Source organism: Colossoma macropomum, unplaced genomic scaffold (assembly GCF_904425465.1).
Source record: "Colossoma macropomum unplaced genomic scaffold, Colossoma_macropomum, whole genome shotgun sequence".
Classification (NCBI taxonomy): Eukaryota; Metazoa; Chordata; class Actinopteri; order Characiformes; family Serrasalmidae; genus Colossoma; species Colossoma macropomum.
The window spans coordinates 24,820,999-24,835,728 of record NW_023494784.1 but is presented as its reverse complement, the minus strand read 5'-3'; the positions used below and the strand labels follow the sequence as shown (position 1 = coordinate 24,835,728).

At 40.1% G+C, this 14,730-nt stretch overlaps 1 protein-coding gene across 9 annotated transcripts in view; it reads left to right on the top strand.

The window, feature by feature from the left end:
• mycbp2 (MYC binding protein 2) overlaps positions 1-14,730 on the top strand; it is a 77,585-nt gene that overhangs the window by 25,414 nt on the left and 37,441 nt on the right. For 5 of the 9 annotated variants that reach the window (XM_036564706.1, XM_036564192.1, XM_036564632.1 and 2 more), the window contains exons 10-24: positions 2,142-2,280; positions 3,681-3,757; positions 5,417-5,621; positions 6,050-6,214; positions 6,554-6,712; positions 6,900-7,104; positions 7,259-7,404; positions 7,700-7,810; positions 8,951-9,055; positions 10,212-10,331; positions 12,148-12,229; positions 12,402-12,519; positions 12,661-12,865; positions 12,973-13,126; positions 13,436-13,608. In XM_036564706.1, coding sequence (XP_036420599.1) covers positions 2,142-2,280; positions 3,681-3,757; positions 5,417-5,621; positions 6,050-6,214; positions 6,554-6,712; positions 6,900-7,104; positions 7,259-7,404; positions 7,700-7,810; positions 8,951-9,055; positions 10,212-10,331; positions 12,148-12,229; positions 12,402-12,519; positions 12,661-12,865; positions 12,973-13,126; positions 13,436-13,608 — 2,164 coding nt within the window. The remainder of the gene's footprint in view (positions 1-2,141; positions 2,281-3,680; positions 3,758-5,416; positions 5,622-6,049; positions 6,215-6,553; positions 6,713-6,899; positions 7,105-7,258; positions 7,405-7,699; positions 7,811-8,950; positions 9,056-10,211; positions 10,332-12,147; positions 12,230-12,401; positions 12,520-12,660; positions 12,866-12,972; positions 13,127-13,435; positions 13,609-14,730) is intronic. The other 4 variants (XM_036564263.1, XM_036564748.1, XM_036564482.1 and 1 more) reach the window with 3 other exon arrangements.

Below are 14,730 nucleotides of genomic sequence, written 5' to 3'. Positions count from 1 at the left end.
TAATGACTATGAAGTGTGAGGAGAGTCCGCAGGGCAGCATGTAGTCATTGTACCAGGGTCTCCAAGATTACTGACATCACATTCGTGAACCACTGTGAAGGAGAAGCATGTAAAATACATTTATACATGCTTCCAAGGATAAGGACCATATACATGATGATTTTAGATGCAGAGGAGCTTTTATTGATACAAGAGAGAAAGAAATTGTGTCTGTGTGCACATCTTTGTGTTTCAGCAGCCTCTAAGCAGCCAACACGGATGTCCTGGAGGGAGGGAGGGGCATGCACATTTTGTAATATCAAAGCATAGGCAAATCAAATAATTGCCTCAGGCATACAGTTCTGTACAAAAGTCAGGGAGCACCCTTCATATATTTACTTTCCAGTCAAAACAAAAACAACCATTAAGTACATTAAGTACAATTATTCATTTTTTGGCATCAGGGGAAAAAGGCAGAAAATGAAACCGAAACCTCAACAACTAAGTATAGTATAAAAATCTCAGTATTTAGTATGTTCAGCTTTTATTACAGCTTCTATTCCTTTTCAGGAGACTTGCTTTCAGTTTTTCAAAGAAATCTACAGGGATGTTTTTTCACACCTCCAAAGTTGAGTCTTAGAAGTTGGTTGAATTTTCTGCTTCTCACAATCTAAATAATTGCAAAAGCATTTAATGATGTTGAGGTCTGGACTCTGGGGTGGTCGGTTCCTTTTTTGAGAACATCAGCGGCTTCTATGATTTGTAGGTTTGACCTATGGATTTTTTTCTGAAGCAAAAGTGAAAGCTTTAAGTATGGTTTATCTGATGGTGACAGTTTTGGTGATCTACCAGGTCTTGCACAGTTGTTAGGAGTCCCATTTGTCTTTTAATAATTTTTTTAAATTCCAGTTCTGTAAACTTTTTCACTTATTTTTCTTTGACTTTCACCTTTCTTATGCAGGTGAATTATCATACATCTAATTTCTTCAAATAACTGGTGAAAAATGAACACCTTGTACCTAATGGCCATTTTGATTGGGAATTAAATAAATGAAGGGTGATCTCTGACTTTTGCACAATACTGAATCTCAACTCCCACACACTCACTCTTTTACAATGACACATAGTAGCCCACAGGGCAATGCGGTGCCACTTTGTCTCCTCTTGTCATAACTGAGCTAGATGTGGCAATGTGTATGTAAGTTTGTGAGGTTGTCCAGTTGAGGGGCTGGTTGGTATGTGCTGCCCTATTGCCAGGGTGAAGGATGTCTCTCTCCTCTTTGTTGGGTTTAAGCACACTTAAATGCGTGTGTTAATATACTCCTTGTACAGAGATTGTCTAATTGAGATGCTTGTGTAGTTCTAATGGTGTCAAAGACTTGAAATCCCCTGTGTCGGAAGTTATTTTAGTACTGCTCCAGAACAAAGTCAAAAGAAATTTAAGCTTGAAAACTTTATGGATCCCAAGAAATAAACTTGGTTTCTGATCTCATTGTTTAGGCAAAGATAGTCAAATAAAATTAAATCAAAAAAGTAAACAAAACAGCAATAGAGATCTTCAATACATATTGAAGAGCCACTTTCCCAGATTTCTGATGAACAGTATTACTGATTCAGCGCTAGGTTTTATGTATGTTATCACTGTTGGAATAAAATTTTGTATCTCCTTTTTTTCAATTTGTATTTTGTTTTTTAACATCTTTTGAAAATGACAGCTGTCCTATACAAGGATTTGCGACGACAGCAAAAATATGCTACATGTAGACCGTTTTGTTTGGTAAGGCAGGTTTGACTCCTGAGTGCTCTGTGACTCAGAGAACTGGGTGACAGCATAGTGCTAATGGCCCAATTATATAGAGAGAGAGAGAAACTGAGAAAGAGAGAGAGCAGCTGACCTGCTACATTGATGGTCCTCTGTGGACCATCCTCTCATCTACTGAGTGGGTCTGGGATACATTATCACTGGTTTAACACATTTGCCCTGACGTGGACACAAAGTGCACAGAGTAACAGTACAGTGCAAAAGGCATGATTTATTTGTACCACAATTACTGCTGAACAGGTCTGGATGGTGTACACATACTGTGGAACTTAATTGCCCTATTGCAGTAATCATCATATAAGAAAACTGAGGTGTAACCATGCTTATTGTTTTGATGCAGGACGGCTTTGTGGTGCGGATCTACGCCACCAGCACGGACCCGGCCTTGCAGCAGGAGCTGCAGCTTAAGCTCGCTAGAAAATGTCTTCATGCCTGTGGCATCTCGCTCTTTGACCTAGAAAAAGACCTGCATATCATTAGTGAGTTCACTTATTTCTGTGATCTCTCTGTGTTTTATCTCTCTGTATTTTCTCAGTTAAATTAAATTCTGTATTAATTTTAACCGAAAGATTATACAACTCTCCCTTGCTTTTTTCTTGATCACTAGCCTCTATCAGATCTACTCCTTTAACCCTGTCAGTCTCTTTCAACTTTTTTCCCCTCCCTCTCTTCCTGCATGTAGTAATACATTAATTTTATTAAACTCAGATTTACAAGAACTCAGTAATTTTTTTTTTCACTGGTAAAACTGACTGGCGTTCGACTGAGCTGTTGACTCTTAATTTCCATCTACAGGTTGAGTAATTGAGGGATATAAAACTATTGTAATGACCTTTGTACCCAAAGCTGAAGTCAGCTTCTTGTTTGAATTTTCCACCATAAATGCTGCAGCAGTTCTGGCGCCTTGCAGCGGGAAAATTTGAACAGGAATCTTGCCAACAGGAAGCCAACTTCACCATCACCCTTTTCACTGATTTTACTTACTGTGAACAGCAATATGTGGCAAATACTGGTGTCATTGTTCCCAGATACTGAAGAGAAATCTAAAAACAAAGACTATAAAGAGTGTTATAACTAATATAAACATTAATTTTTATCCCTCTTGTTCTTTCAAACTTTCGCCCTCATTATGAAGTAAGGTTAAATTAGTTGGCCTGTCAGCTAGTTAATGCTAGTTTTAGCCTAGCCTCTTTTCTTTACCTCTTTTTTCTTTACCCAAAGTTAACTAAAGTTACTTAACAACCAAGTAAAAGAAAAAAAGATGTCCAGCTGTACTGACCATAATTTGCCACAAATCCATCCTGTAGGTGGACTGTTTTACTCTGTATATTATAGATTTTGAATAAGGTCTAATGTTTTTATTTTTAGTGAGCTTTTTGCCAAAATCCTGTCTTCAGCTCAGCCACTGATTACTTTGCAGTGCTTTGCCTCACCCAGTTCTGATATGATTGGCTTACAGCGTATGAGGTCTGATATGATTGTCTGAATGTTACGTTAGTCAATCTTTGGTAGTACAGCAGAGGCACCACCAGCGCCTTCCCCAGGTCGTGCCCTGCTATCACAGTATATTGTGAATGAGAATAAACTATAGTTGTTTTGGACTAGTTATGTACATTTACTTAGAAAGGGGGGCTAAATAACATTTAGAAGGAAGCTAAAGCCACCCTAAAATTGGCCTAGCAAGGCCCATGACCAATATCAACATTTTTTAAATCTTTGCCAAAGTGAGATGTATAAAAAAATGCAGCTGAATTTGGAGCATAGATACGCTGGTGCAACATTTTCTGTCTTTCTCATCTGTCTCACAATGTGCTTGTGTGTGTGTGTGTGTGTGTTTTGTTTTGTTTTTTTCCCCCCCTGTCTGCGATCATGTCCTCAGGCACAGGGTTTGATGAAGAAGCAGCACTGCTCGGAGCTGGCAGGGAGTTTGCTTTGATGAAAACAGCTTCTGGGAAGGTACGCTTCTGCATAATCTTACTGCTTTCCAGTTTTCCTGTTCCAGTCACATTATCAGCAGTGCAGAAGGCAGAAGGAAAACAGAAACAGTTAACCATAATTAATTCCATTATTTTTTAGTTATACTTTGCACTTTGGCTTAATTATGATTTCTTTAGCAATTTAGAAGATCATTCCTGCGTGCTAGCAAGGACTTTCCTTTCTGCTTCTGTTTTTTGCTCAGTTTTGCGTGTTAAGAGCAATGTCATGTTTTGAAGTGGCGTCAGACCTGTAGTGGAGAAGTTCTTGGGTGTTGTACCACTCTTGGTACTTTGCATTAACAGTAATTACAAATTGCCTGTCTAATGTCTCTCATAGAAACAGCATTTTATTTGTAAAAACCTATTTAATGTTTGGTTTACCTTTTTTCTTTTTTTTAAACCAAATTTTCTTTCTAATTTTTAGCCTTTGCCAATTCCACCCACTGGCTAGTTCTTCCCCATCACACAGTACTACCAAGAATTGTGTCAGTGATAGCAACTGCTTCCTTTGAGAAATTTGAGGCGCCACCATATCTTTTTGAACTGCTGATAATGTGGCATCAACGTGCTTGGAGGAGAGCACTTGTAATATTAGCTAACAGACACCTGTAATGAGAGAATGAGCACTGTCCTACACCCCCCCACATAGAGAGCAAGGCAGATTCTGCTCTCTTGAACTGGCCACACGTGACTGGGCATCACCAGGAACAAATTCATGATCTCCTGATGATAAGCCCATGCTTAACAGTTGCACCACTCCGGTTTCCTGCCTTTTTACTTATTTGACCAAAAACTGAAAGTGCCATTTTTGATCCCTAGTCTAAACCGATGAAAACGCTTTCAGAATAATTTTAATAAAATATTATACTTACTGTAAGATTCCAAACTAGTTAAACAATTCAAAAGTCCTTATCTTGTGTACATAGGATCATGGGAAGCTTAAAGAAAACTTGTCAAGTATGCAAGGAACAAGGAACTTTAGTGTGTATTAACTTTGCTGAGTGTGTGTGTTGGAGAATGTTTTTAGTGGGATGTCTGTATGGGTGTGTCCAGGGTGTGAATAAAAGAGCCCTTCTGTGAGTTTGTCACCAAGTTAGTCTAATCTCAAGCTTGGCCATATGTGGCAATTATCCAGCCCAGTGAACACTGCATGAAAAATAGAGCTGCTTGACCTGTGACACAACAAAAAACTTTTTCACTACATCGTCTTCCTAACACCTCGCCACTGTGCTCTGTGTCGTAACAGTGCCTCTGAAGACTTGTAGCATTTTTTGCTCTCCTTTGTCATGTGTAGACCTAATGTGTCTTGCTCTTACTTGCTTCTATCTCTGGTTATTTTTATGGGAAGCCCCCCTCTCTTTATGATGATATTTATGATCTCCTGGTCATAGCACTTCTGATATACATCCCTCAGCTGCACAGTTAAAATTTTCACACTTTAAACATTATTAAAGAGAGCCTAGGAGTGCTGTTGCTCATTAGTAAAACTGCTGTAGTCATTGATGGAGTCACTGTTTTGTGATAGAAAACATCAGAAGTTTTAGGAGATATTTTAATGAAATACAAAAACCTGTTGAAAAAAATACAAATACCTGTTGTAAAAAAAAAATCTTTTCTTTCCCTTGACCGTTCCTTCTAGATCTACTACACTGGGAAGTATCAGAGCCTTGGCATCAAGCAGGGTGGCCCATCAGCTGGGAAGTGGGTGGAGCTGCCGGTCACTAAGTCACCCAAGATTGTGCAGTTTTCAGTGGGCCATGATGGCTCTCATGCCCTCTTAGTAGCTGAGGATGGCAGCGTCTTCTTCACAGGGTCCGCCAGTAAGGGAGAAGATGGAGAGTCAAGTAAGGCTTTGTTAGTTGGTTCATCATTTGAGAAGGTGTGGAATTTTGTCAGCTATCTAAGGAAGAAAGCCTCTTCTAATGAATTGGATTTCTTTTTCAAATATGTTCAGCATGTAGTAGAGCCTTGCTTAAAATTGCTTATATAAATATAACCTTATAATTCACTTAATTTACTCAAACTATTTCTTTCTTCTTCTTCCAGATGTTTCTGTTCTTACCATTTGTAATTTAAAAAGTGCATTCTTAAACATTCTTTTCTCATAATAAAAGTCAATTGAGCTAATAGTTGGCTTGGATTTCTCTTATATGAATACATGCTGATAGAACACAAACGTTCAGGAATATTCTTTTGCACAGCCAGTGATTTGTTTCAGGGCAAGCAAGCATCTGTGAAACTGTAAAAGAAATGTGAACCTTATTTTCTTCAGCAAAGAGTCGGAGACAGCCAAAGCCCTACAAGCCCAAGAAGATGATCAAGCTGGAGACAAAGACAGCTGTGTACACAGCCTGCAACAATGGCAGCAGCAGCATAGTCACTAAGGATGGAGAGCTCTACATGTTTGGCAAGGATGCCATTTACAGTGACAGCACCTGTAAGTATCTTCACAAAAATATTTTTTTTTTATAAATGATAGACTGACATTTAGCTTTCTGTGGGCAATGTATCCATCTTCTTTGCAGTACATTGTGTCACCTCTTGTATTGGTTTTGTTTTTAGATTGCCAGCTATACTTTATTGTGAATGCGGGGATCTTTGCCAGATTAAGCATATCATTGCTGTAGAGTTGGGCCTGATCTCAAAAGTGCCATGATGTTAAATTCATCTTAGTTCTTTGAAAGAGTCTACAGAGCGATGTTTGAGCTGAGATTTGTGCTTCAGTGCCTAATCAAACCCTGATCAGTCAAATCCTTTGTTCTCATGTTTCATTCAGGCCAGGTATCAGATCTGAAGGGTCACTTTGTAACTCAGGTGGCCATGGGTAAGGCCCACACATGTGTACTGACTAAGAGTGGCGAGGTGTGGACGTTTGGAGTGAACAACAAAGGCCAGTGCGGCAGAGACACAGGAGCCATGAGTCAGGCAGGGAAGGGTAAGAATCATAAATGGATCTCTTTGGTAGCATAAATCACCAGACAGATCAGTCACATTACTCTTTCTGGGCCAGGGGTGATTAACTCAAGGTTTCCAGTGGGGCATCACTGTGCTGTCTCAGTGAAAAATGCCCTTTGATTGTATTTTAGAACCATCTTTGGGATTTATGTGTTTTGCTATTGCAGCTTTTGGAGTGGAGAACATGGCCACAGCGATGGATGAGGACTTGGAAGATGAGCTGGACGAGAAGGAGGAGAAGTCAATGATGTGCCAGCCAGGCATGCACAAGTGGAAGCTGGACCAGTGCATGGTGTGCACTGTGTGTGGAGACTGCACTGGCTATGGAGCCAGCTGTGTGAGCAGTGGGAGACCTGACAGAGTGCCAGGAGGGTATGTAACGTACACGTCCACACACAGCAGTGTAAAACCATGTTGCTAGTTTTTGCTTCATGAATGTGCTATTATGTCTTTGGATGTGGTGTTTGTATATGCACTATGTATGTGGTAATGTTTGTTTATGTATGAGTCTGTATATTCTCTTCAGAATCTGTGGCTGTGGCTCTGGCGAGTCTGGCTGCTCCTCATGTGGTTGCTGTAAGGCGTGTGCTCGTGAGCTGGATGGTCAGGAAGCCAGGCAAAGGGGAATCTTTGATGCTGTGAAGGAAATGATACCACTAGATCTACTGTTAGGTACAACACCAACTTTATCCTGGATGGTGCTGCCTCATAATTGGTTACGGAGACTCTGTACTACCATTTCTAACATATCATTATCATGTTTATCATTCCATGGCAAAGAGCTGCTGTTGCTGTAGTACTGTTGTTGTTTGCCTAATATCACAGTGTGCTTGTGCTGTGTCTGTATGTGCATATGCATGTCCACTGACTTACATCGCTTTTCCATGCTCATCATTCACACTGCCCATGTTGTCTCTCATTTGCTCCCTCCTTTGGCCCTGCCCATGCTGGACCGTTTTTATTTTAGCTGTTCCTGTCCCTCCCCCTCCAGGCGTCAATATAGAGGAGCACATCCAGATCCGACAGGAAGAAAAGAGGCAGCGCATCAATCGCCGTCACAGGCTGGAGGAAGGCAGAGGTGAGATGCAGTCATTATTATAAACACACCCACACTGACCACTGCTCTTCAGGACAAAGACAGTGCGGAGCCTGAAGTGCAGGTTATGTAACAGCATGTTAATAGTTATGTGCTTAAGACACCGTTTACACCTGGATATTTCATGCATCTTGAGTATAAGGACTACACCTACAGATTATCCACATAAAATGCAGGTGTACGTGCACCCAAGATGCAGTTATAACAGATTTAAATCATTCCGTTCACTTCAAGAGGTGATCCAAGACTCATTTTAAACAAATATACATGCATTCATTTCTCCAAGCCACATTTGATGACCAGAACCCCTCCTGGTGCTGTGATGCCACCTTCTTCTGCTGTTCTGCTTGTGGGGGACAAAACCCCCTCTGGGCTACCACCACTAAACAGAGGCATGCTGCTCCTTCTGTTTAGCTCTTAATGAGTTTGTCCTTCTGAGTTTAATTCAGTTGCCTTAAATGGCCCGAGGAAGTTAAAATAAAGTGCCAGTTACATAAAACTGTCCAGGTGTAAACAGAGTTTGTGTTTTCAAGAACTGGTGCTTTGTGGATCTGCTGAATCAGGGCACTGCTTGTCATGGACAGCATGATTTTTCACATGCTGCTGATGGGCTTTTGAGGCTGTGTGCAATATACCAACATTTGACTGCAACCCTTAGCCATCGGCAGTTGACAGTGATAAATATTTATTAGTTCAATTGACAACATTTTAGGGTTTATATGGCACATGGACTCCAAAATAAAGAAAATGCAGATCACAAGAATGATTTATTTTTATGCTTTTAAAGGCCATAGGCACCATCAATTTGGCTCGAGCGTATCAGTTAAGACCTCTTTTGGACTGTGCACAGGGCTTTGCTTGTGATCATGCATTGTCTGTACAAAGCTTTTAGTCTTGATTCAGCCAAAAAAAGTAGCTCTAAGGATCTGTGATCCACAACGCTCCTACAGTTGAATCATCCTTCACATACATTTGTGATCTTTGTGAAAGGATTTGTCTTGTACAGGTGCTCCCCTTGCTTGTGTATTCTATGATTTGCGATGTGTTGTATACTATATGCTATTTTTCCATTTGTGAGATGCTTTGCCCATGCATGTGAAAGTTTCTTTCTCCCCCTCATAGGCCCCCTTGTATTCCCTGGCCCCCTTTTTATGAACCAGCGTGAGCAGGCCCTAGCCAGACTAAGACCCCTTCAGGCCATTAAGCTAATGCGGGAGAAACTCAAAGGTACTATGGTCTTCACTTCTGACTCCACTTGGAGCCCAGCTGCCCCCTCTCCCCATCACCAGGCTCTTCTCTTCTCTTCTCTTCTCTTCTCTTCTCTTCTCTTCTCTTCTCTTCCTCTTCTCTTCCTCTTCCTCTTTGCCCCCCCCACTCTGCTTGTACATTTTAGTAGTAGAAGAAGACAAATTGCCCAGTTGTGTTAGTTAGGTTGTGTGTTTTTGTTTTTTTTTAATATTTGAACGTCTCACTTTTTTGTTAAAATAGTAGCAACGTTTGTTAAATTAGTAGCCAAGCTAAAGTATAATTTCCCCAGATTTATACAAGAGAGTCTGACCAAGAGTCATACACCACTGTCTGGCAGATAACAAGTTGATAATGGAAACTACAATAAACACATTTGGCACATTTGTGCTAAAAATAGTGTGAGGAGCTCTTTTGTATATTTTTATGCAGTGTATCAAGTGTAACTGTTCACTTTCAAGCGGTCATATCAGCTCTAACACTTTCATCAAATGTTTTTCAGAAAATAAATCCCAGTGCACAATCACTATAAATAGAATGTGATACACGTTTATTTTGGGAAACATTAAATGAATAAGACAGTAGTTTATACATGTTTAAAAACGTTTTTGCACACCCCCTAATTCAGACTAACCCATTCTGTTGGTGGTGGATTAAAACTCCCGTCCACTTCCTCTTTTGGTGTGCATAAGCAAGGAGATTGAGAGGAGCGATTGCAGCTTATGTGTTCACAGTGAGGTTATAGTGATAACCATGCTGGTTGAGGTATTTGTTAGTAGGATTCTCACTCATCCATGCTGTTGTGATCAGGGCTGTGGCTTCAGCAAAATCACATCAGCTGTCTGTCTCTGCCCATCTTGGTGATTGCCAGCAAATCAGTGACTGACCCTCAAATTGTCTGTTAAAAAGCACTCACATAATTTGTTGTAGCTTGTTTTGCTGAGTTTTTTTTTGGTTTTCGATCACTATGCATGCTTTTATTCCTTTTTTCATCCTTTTTCTTGAAGCTCCAGTTCTTTCCTCCCAGGTGACTGATGGCCCTCAGCCTCCCCCGCTGGTTCAGATATCTGTCTGTGTGAGGCTGTCCTTCTCTGCCCTCTCTGTCCTCAACATCATCTAACCCTGTTCTGTGTTATAGACGGCAGCAGTGAGCGTGGGGACAAAGATGCCAGTAAGATCACTACTTACCCTCCGGGAGCGGTGCGTTTTGACTGTGAGCTCCGTGCTGTGCAGGTCAGCTGTGGATTCCACCACTCGGGTAAGCTAGAACTGCAGCTGGCCGCATGTTGTCTCTTGTATGTGGCTGAGCAAGATTTCCTTTTAGAACTCGAGACCCTTTGGAATCTAAAATGATAAAACTACAAAACCCTGCAATGAATACACAGTTGTATGCAAACATTCGGGCACCCCTGTACAAATGATATATTTTATTGATTTTCTACATGAAAATAAGTACACATCCTCTACAGGGAGCACACTTCTGCACATTTGAATACAGATTCATGTATTTACTGTGTTGGTGTTTAACATAGTGGGGGAAAATATACCACAAAATGTGTCCTGTACAAAAGCTATGTCATTTTACATTTTTTATTTTTTCCAGTATGATGAACTTAGCAAATAAATCAAATGTACACTTAAATTTACAGAAAGCAACATATTTTAGTTTGTTCCCTGTAGAGGATCTGTTAACAACAAAATGTAATTTGACTGGGCGTGTTCAAACTTTTGCATATAACTAGATTGTATATAGTTTTTCCTTTGCAACAGAATAACTTTTTACAAATTACAAATTTTACGGAGGTGAAAAAAAAAATTTATACGAGTGAACGTTGTGCAGTTCATGTGGTCACGATATCTTAATTCGTTCCCATGATTAACAATTCGTTCTCTCGTTTCTTTTAATCGTGCGCATGTTTCTTTACTTGGGTATGGTTTTTTTTTGTATTATTTATTTATTTATTTTTATTCGTGATCACGATTTTCTAATTCGTTCTCTCGTTTTCTTTTAATTGTGGTCATGTTTTTCTTTTTAATTGAATGCACATGATATTTGTCCTATGCAGAAGCAGCTAATGGCTCTGCTAGCCTTGTTTCTGCTCCTGCGTCAAGCTGCGGTGTTAGAGACCAGCACTCAATTACAGGAAGAAATGATCAGTGTTTTAACATCCTCACATTAATATATCTACATCCAATGCATAAATCTATTAAACTGTCTCGCCGTTTGACCTCATCCCACATGAATGTTTCTGTGTGTTTAATTAGAGTTTGTTGAAATGTTGATGCTGATCATTTCTTCCTGTAATTGTGTGATGATCTCTAACACCGCAGCTTGACACGGGAGCAGAAACAGGGCTAAGCGGCCATGCTGCTTCTATATTTCTGTTAAATATAATCATTAGAAAGTGCAGTTTAGTGAAGATTGTTTTTGTAGTTTATTGTCTTCCTTCATTTCACCACCAAACTGCAGCTGCACTGATAAATTATGGGCCGTTTGCTGTGAAGAAGATCTACAGTGTCTTCTTAACGCCCCCAAATCAGAATCAAACCTAATGAGCATCTCTGTCCATTATCTCATCAATCTAACACATCAAAACCCATCAGAAAGTCTCAGGGAGCTGTTAGCGGCCTGTATCTACTGCATTTAGTTTGTTTGTGCACAAATAAAAAAGCAAACAATGTGCGTTCAATTAAAAAGGAAACATGAGCAGGATTAGAAGAAAACGAGAGAACGAATTAGAAAATCGTGAACACAAATAAAAAAAAATAAAAAAAACCCATGCCCACGAAGTAAAGAAAACGTGCCCAAGATGAAAAGAAAACGAGATAACGAATTGTTAATCGTGGGAACGAATTAAGTAATCATGACCACGAATAAGAGAAAGCGTGCGTACGAACTACAAAACGTTCACTGGCTCTGTAAATTTGGTTTAGAATTTATACATTTTAAATTTGAATTTATTGGTAATTCGGTTAATTAACTTTCATTGTAGTACTGCAGTCCTGCCTGGATGCATACATACTACTATTGCTGTTTGTATGTTCATATGTAAGTGTTTGTATGTAACTTACAGTGGTGCTAATGGAGAATGGAGATGTTTACACATTTGGCTATGGGCAGCATGGTCAGCTAGGACATGGAGACGTCAATTCCAGGTAGGGATGTTTTACCACACTTTGAAACAAAGTGCTGGACATAAATTGTTCATTGTGCTTTGCCTTGAAAATAAATTAAATTAAATTTTGTTTTGCACATATACTAATAATATATGAAATAAATTGATCAGATCCAGGCTGCTAATGGCTTATTTGTTTCTGTTTTACAAAGGGGGTCTCCCACTCTAGTGCAGGCTCTTCCTGGCCCCAGCATTCAGGTGACAGCAGGCAGTAACCACACTGCAGTGCTCCTCATGGATGGTCAGGTCTTCACTTTTGGAAGCTTCTCGGTGTGTTGGTCCATCAGTGTTTTTTTTTTTTTTACTTTACGCTGAGATACTATTGAGTCTTAAGAGGTGTAAAAAAGATATATCATTGTCAGTGCTGGCCAAAATAAAAAAAACTAAGGGTTCCCTCTGTCGTGTCTGCAGAAAGGACAGCTTGGTCGGCCCATTCTGGACATGCCCTACTGGAATGCTAAGCCTTCGCCCATGCCCAACATCGGTGCCAAATATGGCCGCAAAGCCACATGGATTGGTGCCAGTGGAGACCAGACCTTCTTGAGGATTGATGAAGCACTAATCAACTCCCATGTTCTGGCCACCTCAGAGATTTTTGCCAGCAAACGCATCATTGGTACTGTCCCTGCATGACTCACCCTCAGCATTTGAAGGCCTTGTGTCTCAATGTTTCTGATGAAAAATGTCACTGCCTGTCCTAAACCAATTATCTGTTCTCTGTAGGTTTGGTTCCTACATCTGTATCTGAACCACCTCCCTTCAAATGCCTGCTGATCAACAAAATGGATGGAAGCTGTCGGACCTTTAATGACTCAGAGCAGGAGGACCTTCAGGGCTTTGGCCTCTGTCTAGACCCTGTATATGATGTCATCTGGAGGTAAGGATCTGGTTACACTGTCTGGGCTAACTATCTTATTGCAGCCAGAATGTGCTGGTGGCTGCAGAGAAGAAGAGAAAGATAAATGGAAACAATATACTGTATACATAACCATTCAGTATGGCTTTGCCAGTGTCCTCTGTGGCCTGTGTTATGAGTGCTATGAGTTCTTACACTTTTTTATCCTACAGTATGTGAAACTGGCTTAACATTAACAGTGACTTAACATTAACAGTGGTTTTGTTTAAGTCTACTGTTATATTACCTCTTTCGTCCATCAACCCAAACTCTGGCTCTCTGCATCTCTAGATTCCTACCTAGCACACGGGAGATGTGGTGCTACAACGCTGTGATTGCAGACGCTCGCATGCCCTCTGCCTCGGACATCCAGTCTCGTTGTAGCATCCTGAGCCCTGAGCTGGCCTTGCCCTCTGGCTCCCATGCCACCACCACGCGCTCTCACGGAGCCCTTCATATCCTGGGTAGGCTCTCGGTCAATCATTCTTTCCTTCTGGCTCTGTCACTCTGTCACATACATTTCTGCAGCTTTACCTCTCCATATAATTTCTCTCTGCCTCTCCTCATGACAGCCTCTCAAATCATGTCTAAACAGAAAGGAGATATAAGCTAAGTGGTGAATAAGCTGATGACTGATGCATTATTCTAATTCCCTTTAGCCATTTATATACAAACATTAATTGTTATGCAGCCATTGTTGAGGAAAGTGATTTATGTAATGTGTGTTGGTGATAAGTTAACTTCACAAGTGGACTCAATGTTAAAATGTGTATTATAAACCGCCAAGATTGTGAGAGATATGGGGAAAGTATTGAAAAAAAGTTATTCAAATAAATAGTTTAGCAAATGCCTTGAAAATGATAAATGTGACTATAATCAAGAAGAAATGAGAAATGAATTACCATTGTGGCATTCGTCCAATGTACAAATCGTATTAGAGTACATAAGGCTATGTTCAGACTACAGTAAAAGGGCCAAATCCGATTTACTGCCCAAATCTGATTGATTATTTATTTTTTTTGTTTAGTCGTTCATGCTGTCTTTTTAATGTGACCTATATCTGACATCAGTCTGAACAGATCACGCTCCTGAATTAATCTGCATGCGTGAAAGAACACCGATCCATTAAGTACACTAATCCAACAAATGTTAAGTTGATTGCAGAAAAGAGTGAAGTAGTGAATGTCTGTACTTGTTTTAATTATGGAAGCTGATCAAGCTTTCATTTATTTGCTGCAAAAATAAATGCTAGCAAAGGGGCGCACACTGCCACAGTGGCAATAAAGACACTTGATCTGTGTGCGGCTCCTTTGACTCCTTTGTTTCTCCCTATTTTTTCCTTTGAAGTAAACATGATTTTGAATGGCTGTTAGCTTAGTTTCTCTCATTAGTCAGTGCCATGCTTATTTGTTTACACTTGTTAACTTACGTTTGTGTAGCTCATCAAATGAAAAGACATGAAGTGTAACAATAGTAAAAGGCAAAAGGAGTTTTGATGCTGTTGCTATCAGTCAGTTGCAGCATGCATATAAAATTATGATAAAGATGGAGTTGGATTAATGTAAAAGTAGCATAGATTTTGATGT